This window comes from Varanus komodoensis, unplaced genomic scaffold (assembly GCF_004798865.1).
Source record: "Varanus komodoensis strain SLA01 unplaced genomic scaffold, ASM479886v1 scaffold23, whole genome shotgun sequence".
In the NCBI taxonomy this organism is placed as follows: domain Eukaryota; kingdom Metazoa; phylum Chordata; class Lepidosauria; order Squamata; family Varanidae; genus Varanus; species Varanus komodoensis.
This window is the reverse complement of record NW_025335627.1, coordinates 831469-839549: the sequence shown is the minus strand read 5'-3', so window position 1 is coordinate 839549 and position 8081 is coordinate 831469. Positions and strand designations below refer to the sequence as shown.

The following is an 8081-nucleotide window of genomic DNA, read 5'->3' as shown; positions in this document are numbered from 1 at the left end:
GTCCAAATGTCTCTGAGGGCCACCAGGTTGACACAATGCATTAAACCATACCTTATAAAAGGTGTTGTAAAACTAATTGTGAAAACTAACTGTGCTTTCCCAATAAGGAAAGTCACCATTATCTCTATTAACTTTTCTTTTCCTTTTGGCAATTACATACCGGAAATACTGTGAATCCAAGGTAATATTCAATGAGAATACAGCCAATACTCCAGACATCACATGGCTGTGACCATCCCAAGGCTGTGGAGAAAAAAAATACACTTCTCTAATAACATTATAAAAATACAAATGAATTTTAATTTAATTAATTGAAATTTGATTTGCTACAGTCAAACTAGATTCCTCCCATCACCAACAATTCTAATATACAGAGTTATAAACACACAGTAGAACCTATTAACTAAACTTAGTACTATGTTTCCATTCCAACATGTGAAGGTGATAGTAAGTGTAAGCAAAGGAATTTTAATAGTTTTAGAACTACAATCCACACTCACTTAAAAGCATGTCCTAAAAATGACACAAAATTATTGTGGAGCATTTGATGAAACTGGCCAGAGACAGAAACTGGCCAGTTTGACGGACCTGTTTCTGTCAAACATGTGTGACAGAATGTTTCTGCATGTTCTTAAGGAGCAACAAGTATTTTTGTTGTTCAAGACAGCAACTTCTTGGATTAAACTGAAATCACTATTACTCACCCAATATTACTTCAGGAGCTCTATAATGCCTTGTAGATACAAGAGTACTGTGATGTTCATAGTCATATGTTGCACTTCCAAAATCTACAACTTTGATATCTGGATTTTTCAGTATGTGTTCATCACGTTTCTGAAATATACCATATATTGCTAAGCATACTAGCAAACATTAAATAGTATAACAGTGTTTTCAATGTAAGAGGGTTTTTTTTATTTATTTAAAACTTTTGTATGCCGTCCCTTATGCATGGCATCTCAGGACGTCTTACAATCATTAAACAACCACAATAAAACAGCAATAAATAGCAACTAACTAAAAAACACACAGATTAAATAAATTTATACTCACCAGTTTATCATTATATTCTTTTGTGTATTCAGACTTCACAAACAGTATGTTTTCAGGCTTTAGGTCTGTATGGGTTAACTGGTTTGAATGCAAAACTGTAAAGAAAATTCACTGTATTACTGCAAGTCACTGGTCCTCAATTGTCAATCTCACGTCATGCTGTAGGGGTCCATCCAAGTTAGAACCAAAAATGCTGACTTTAGTGTTGTCAATTTTAATAATTTCTTTTCAGCCCAAATGGTCCATGTCAAATACAATTTAATTTTTCACAGAACAGGTAGGAAAATGTTCTGTATTGTATTTTTTCTTTACACAGTTAATTTGTTTTATGGTTGAGAGCAGACAGCACAGAAATTTAAATCAAGTATATGCTTTGCATACTTACAGTTTACAGATTTGCAAATCTGGTGTGCCATTTGTCTGATATGCTCAATACTGAATGGCAAAAAACTATTTTCTTTAATGAAGTCATAAGTACTAAGTCCCAGCAGTTCAAACACAATGCAAACATGACCATGATGCTCAAACCATTCCAACATCTGGACGCAGCGACTGTAAATACAATAAGTTGACCATTCAGATTCACAAAATAGAGAACTGAATGTAATAACAATTGCCAAGCATAGAAATCTAATTTCAAAGCAAGTTAAGTTTAAAACAAGAAGCATTATTTGGTACACCATTTAATACCACCACTTAGATTTTAAGCAGAAACTTTTTCTTGAAAGGCAGTCACAAATCATGCCAAAACATTTTCAGAACTCCCCATTATTATTGCTGTATACTTACAATGTGCTATCAGGATCAGATGCATTTAAGTGCTCCAATACTTGTATTTCTGAACGAGCAGCTTCTGAGTATCTATCAACATTTTTGACTATTTTTACTGCCACACGTCTGCCACCCCTAAAAAATAAGTTTCGAAGAGTCAGTAGGGTACTTCACAATAAATGGTTAACCAGTTCTGTTTGGTTTGAAAATGAATTAGAACCATCAATCTATTAACACACAAAGAATTCAATTCATGTGAACACTCACAAGACAGGACCTGCCTTGTTCTCCTTGCTCCCTGCAGCCCCCTGTATGCTATCCATATCTGCTCTGGAAAGCTGGGTCAGATTGGGGTGAGAGGGGAGAAAACTGTTATGTCACACATTTCTGCTGTGCTAATGGTCATGGCTAGATACAACCCAAAACTATTACTAAAACCAAAGTGGTTTATTACATTTCTAAATCACCAGTAGCTGAGGCCCTCTAAGTGGTTTACAACAAAGTACGTGTTGTGATTGTGCTATTCTTACATTATTCAGAAGGAAAGTTTTCCTTCATTAAGCCTAATATGAAAATTAAAAGAAAAACATTTAATGAAATCTATGGCACACCATATATACAAATATCTAAGAACTAAAATCCTCTCTGTGCTGGTCCTTAGGAGATGGTGTCCCACCACACATAAACCTCTCAGCAATTACAAACAAGAGGAACATGTGGAAACTCAGGGAAACCCCATGGTTTACCAAAAGTACAAAAGCAGTTTTTCCCACCCCCAAATTAAATCCAGTCCAGTGTAGATTTGGCATGCTCAGTAGCCCTAGAACATTGACTGATGTTGTCGGCATGCAGAAAAATAGGACAATTTGTCTTATAGATCCCACTCATTCTTCCTCTTGCACAATCAACATACATGCTTAACAATGCAATAATTAAGACTAGACAATTTCCAAAGTTTTTAAAAACACAGGGAACATCAGTTACAGGAAAACATGCAATGAAATCCATGCAATTAGCTTCTTTGTGTCAGCCAAGAAAAAAAGGGGTTAAGCTACATCTTTTGTGGAAGATAGGTTTTCAGGAAGGATTTCTATAGCAACATGTAGGTGGTTCATATAAAGAAAAGCATTCATAATCCCAAACTCTGGCAGTGCAGGTATATACAGAAAATTATGACTTACGCTTTGTGATCAATGCACTCTACTACTTTCCCAAAGGCTCCTTCACCCAGAGTAGTGATAATTTCATCTAAAAACAGGGAGGTCACATCAGTTATACAAGCTATGATGTATTTTCATTATTCAACACACCATGCTATGTTCTAGGCTGTGCTGCTATGTAAAAAGTGTAACTAGACATCTTTAAAATATTTAATTGGACAATGCTTCAAGACAATTATACCTATCTCATTCTAGATTAACTTTGATTACTATGCAGGAAGTTCCAATTAAGTTTTAATTTCTATGTAAACCCGCCCCCCAAAGAAAAAAGAAAAACACGTAACAGAAACCAAAGAAAGAAAAGGACTTCCAAAGACACCTGACTTCTTATCTAAAAGAAATTATTCTATTGGAAAATTGAATAAATTTTGAAAAATATTCTATACATCTTGCACTTAGTACGTCTCCACTCTGACAGATCAGGTGACCCTCCTCATCATCCTCTACACTCCTCGATCTTTTCCTTCGGTGACTCCTCTGGTAACGGCAAGTGCGCAGCACCAAGATCATCCAGCCAATCAATATACCCGAGTGAATTCAGGGCAGAATACGAAATTCATTCAGCAGGGAGATATTCAGGCATTCAGATACGCGCCAGGCCACAAACGGTTGGCAGGAACAATTTCAAATTCCCCAGAATTTCACAGGGCACATAGTTTAGGTTACAGGAGAAAAACATGGCAAGGAACAGATTTTCAGATAAGGTACTTCAAGTGGCAACAACACACAATATATATGCTTTCAAAAATATGGCTCACTAGGAGAATTATTTAAAGATTTGCAAATAATAATTCTTCTGCTTAATGTTTTTACATAACAAGGGTTGGAATTTAAGGACAAGATATAAAGAGTTTAAAGTACATCTTGCATATTGCATCACTCAGAGGTTCTCCATGAGTAATGGCAAAATTCACAATACCTTCATCACATAGTAACCACTTCAGCTGAAGAGCTCTGTGCATTATACATGTAAGTGCAAATACAGTTCAGCACCCATTGCTATGTTTCTAGAGATGCCTCTCTTGCTTAACAGATGATCAACACCATCAGTTCTGACAGTGGTGATCACTTGTGAAGAGTGGAGAAGAAAAGCACTGGACTCATCTATCACCTGATGAAGCATGCAAATCCTACCCTTGGGGAGCAATCTACTAGGCTAGTAGAGCAAATCTAGGCACAGAAACCAATTTCTATGCAATATTACACTTGCTGATTTGGGATAGCTACCTAGTCTATTCTGTTACACCCATAAGCAACATCAAATACTGAAAATACACATCCATATTTGTTACCAAGACATTTGTTCCACTGACTTTATATTTTTAATAAGACCTCTCTGGTCTCAAAAAAGTTCTAAAAGATATTCAGAATGTTATTTGTAGCAATTGATTCTAAATGGAAAATTAAGCATGGTGCATCTTAACTATACTTTCAACAGATATCTAATTGAGATATTCAAAAAGATCAGTGGAATACTCTCTGATAAACAAGTAACACTAATCATTCTGCAAAGTATTTGTCTAAAGCTTATACAACCTGCCCATTTCAGGTACAAAAGATCTAGGAGGAAAAACTGACAAATTCTTGGCTAAAATATACCTCCAACTGTCTTCATTTGTTTGTTATTTAAGGTGAACAAATATTTATAATCATGTTCAAGGTTTCTAAGTCATACATACCGTGGGTGAATGATGTGATTTATTATGATGAGTCTTGTGTTTTCTTTTGTAACTGCTTCTGCCACTATAACCGGATGATTTACTACTGTGCTTGTGATATCCATTTTCATGGTCTTTGTAATGATGCTTTGTTTCAGACAGTTGACTATAGTTGTTGCTGTATTCTTCAACATAGCGACGCTCGTGATGATCTCTTTCATGTAAGGAACTGGTATCTGAATAAAGGCTAGAAAGAAAGATACACAGCTCACTGTAATGCAGAACACTGCAGTCCTCATGCATGAAGATTCTGTCTGATTCTATAATGCATGTAAGAAAATGCGAAGCTAAGGGTGCAATCCTATGGCTGCTAGATCTATTCTAGAAAGCCATAGGAAAGGTTGGAGTTTCAGATCCAACCTTGGAAATACACTTTGAAGTTGGAGCTGGAACTCTGACCTCAGAGCATATTCTTTCCACCCTTGTAGTTAAGTGCAGTTCTTTCCATACCAGCTGCAGCTCCAAGGTTGCAAGACCCTCAGAGCCAGCACAAGGGCGGGGGATGTGGGTGGCTGGGGATGTGGGTGGCTGGGGAAAGGTGAGGCTCTCCCAGAATCCCAGCTGCACCTCAGTCTCTTTTCCTTGTCAGCAAGTAAAAAGCATGTAGATGGCTGAAACTTGCTAAGTGCTTTGAAAGCTGGAAGGAACACCACGGTAATTCTTGCCTTGGCGCTCCTTTTGCCTTCCTCTGGATGCTGTTCAGAGGGTTGTAAGCAGCCACACTGAACAGTGCAATTACACATAAGGCTATCTTTAATTAAAGCTAACATTTAAGATAAACTTATAGAAACTTACTTACCTATCATAAGTTTGTATGTGATTGTATCTGCAGCGCTTGCTCTCATGTGCACTGCTATATGATTGTCTTTTTCTCTTATGATGACTGTTCTCTGTTTTGGGATCCCAACATTGCTTTTCATCCCAATCATAGTAATCTGAATGCCTGGAATACCGCATCTGTAATATATAGATATAAAATTAGGAATATAATCACGACTATTTCAGTACATATCAGTATGCATTATAAACAGTTTAGAGCAATTTTCAGCATGTCAGTAACTATTTTCCTCAAAATAAGCAAGATCTTTCTGTACAATGCTCTATTAAGCAGTAACGTGTTATACCAAAATATACTAATTCAAGGTAAAAAATCACTTCAACTCTACCACAGCATTACTGTTTTACACATGCATGTATTTCAGTAACACACATGTATTCTCTCACATACTTACTAAAGACAGCTGCTTAAAAATATTAATTAAAACTTTGAAAAGGCCAAGCTTACCTAACATTGTATACGCAACTGACAAATATTCCTATTTAATAGCTAATGTATGAAATGGAAAATTTTCCACGGAAAAACAAAGCAAACTTCTGCCCCATATCACTAATTTGACTCTCCTCCTTTCCCCTCTAACTTATGGACATTTTTTTATTTTATTTATTAAAACATTTCTATGCCGCCCCTTGCCAAGGCCTCGGGGCGGCTTACAACATCGAATACAAAATACAAAATTTTCTGCCATATCAGCCTGCTCAAGCTTTAAAATCAGTCTCTGGTCTCTAGAAATGTAGTTGCGGAGTCCAGGAGCCAGGGCCTTTTTGGTAATGGTACAACAGTGTCCAAAACACACTCCCTGAGGAGAAGCCAAAGGCCTTCCTCTCTTTTTAAAGTTATTTTGAAAATGCTGTTGAGTATTTTAACTGCTGTAATGTCATTTAATTCAGTTGCTATTCCTTTACTGGGGATTTGCTGTTGTTTGCAGTGGCTTTTTGGGTTTATATTAATACCTCTTAATACTTCTTAGATAGAAAAATGATTTCGTAATCAAAGCAGTACACTAATGAAGCTTATCCCGTGATTTTCCTAGTTTGTTTTCACTTCCTCTAGGCTGATCACCTCATTTCCTGTTCTATTAACTATCCACAAACCTATTTGGCATTCCCAAATACATATTCCACGTTAACATATACTTAAAATCATGCAGTTATCAAATTACAACAAGTATATATTTCTCATTTCAATACTTAAACCTCTTATTTGCCAAATCCAGTATAATAAAAATAACATTAATGGTAACACTTTAAATCCTATTATCTTGCATTAAATATAGGATGAAGAAAAAGAAATCAGAACAATTTGCAGCTGCTTGGCAAGGTTTTCTGACTCCCAAACGTTTGGCAATAGCAACAACAAAATGAACTCTTCCTTCTCGTCTGCTTAAATGAAGCACCTGAAATAACCCTGCGTGTTTCTTTTTTAATGTATAAGGACTGTGAACCCCGTTCAGTTCTGGTACCTAAATTAGCTTCTGGGTACAGAATACTTTAATTTTGCACCAAGCAGCAGTAGGCAGATCTTGTGATTTATTGTTAACTTTATACTCCGCCTTTTTTCCTGTAAGGTTCTAGAAAAGTATAACCTAGACCGCGTAAGCCTGAAGCCCGCTCACCCCTTCATTACATACTTTCACCTGCCCTGTCGAGCGAACGCTAAAGCCTTTTAAACAGGGACCCGACAGCACTGAAAATCCCATCCTAAGCCACTGCTCCACCCCATCCCGCGACGTGCCTGCGCAAAGAGCACACAAGCGGCGTCTGTTTTAGAGGGGAACAAGATGAGGCGTGACTCCAGCCCAGTAGGTTCCCGCAAAGTCCCCGAGCAGGCGACCCCCCGCGAGGCTCGCGGAGAGGCAGCGCCCCGGCGCCATTTCTTCACCCGTCGGGAGCAGCCGAGGAAGGCGGAGAAAATGGCTGACGGCGGCTCACCGCCTCTGCCCCAGCCGCACCGAGCCGCCGCCGCCGCGACTCCCTCCCACCCAGTCAGGCGCCGGACGGAGCCAGCCCTTTACCGAGGCACTCACGCCACTCGGCTTGTTTTGCTACTGCTGTCTGCAGTGGATTTTAGCTCCCATGCTAATGCCTGCTCTTAATACCTTTGAGAGAAAAAGCGAAGCAGGATAACGCTTCTCTCATGATCTTCCTAGCTTGTTTTCTTTTCCTCTGGGAAGATCGCCTCATTTTCTGTTTTCCTGTTCTCCTGACTCTCCACAGCCCTATCAGGCACTCCCAAATTCATCTTCCCAGTTAACACAGGCTTAACTTGATTAGTGCCCCGCTCTCACACCGCCCCCGACACAACCTCGTGGGGCACTTACTGCGCTTTCGGAGTCGAGGCCGCTCCACGGATCTCTCTCAGCTGCCGCTGTCTAGCTCTCTCTAAGCACCGCCACCGAACAGAGATTCACAGCGACAAAATGGCGCCGGCTAAGAACCTTCTGGAAAAAGGGAAGGGCGTCACAAAGGACACGCATGCGCG

At 38.7% G+C, this 8081-nt stretch overlaps 1 protein-coding gene across 1 annotated transcript in view; it reads right to left on the bottom strand.

Moving 5' to 3' along the window:
• CLK1 (CDC like kinase 1) overlaps nucleotides 1–8068 on the bottom strand; it is a 10266-nt gene extending 2198 nt beyond the window's left edge. The window contains exons 1-10 of the mRNA XM_044432059.1: nucleotides 7921–8068; nucleotides 5562–5719; nucleotides 4724–4949; nucleotides 3431–3521; nucleotides 3006–3072; nucleotides 1843–1959; nucleotides 1439–1605; nucleotides 1054–1148; nucleotides 705–834; nucleotides 161–243 (exon numbers count right to left, since the gene is read on the bottom strand). Coding sequence (XP_044287994.1) covers nucleotides 161–243; nucleotides 705–834; nucleotides 1054–1148; nucleotides 1439–1605; nucleotides 1843–1959; nucleotides 3006–3072; nucleotides 3431–3521; nucleotides 4724–4949; nucleotides 5562–5719 — 1134 coding nt within the window. The 5' untranslated portion in view covers nucleotides 7921–8068. The remainder of the gene's footprint in view (nucleotides 1–160; nucleotides 244–704; nucleotides 835–1053; nucleotides 1149–1438; nucleotides 1606–1842; nucleotides 1960–3005; nucleotides 3073–3430; nucleotides 3522–4723; nucleotides 4950–5561; nucleotides 5720–7920) is intronic.
• Between the last annotated feature and the right edge of the window lie 13 nt (nucleotides 8069–8081).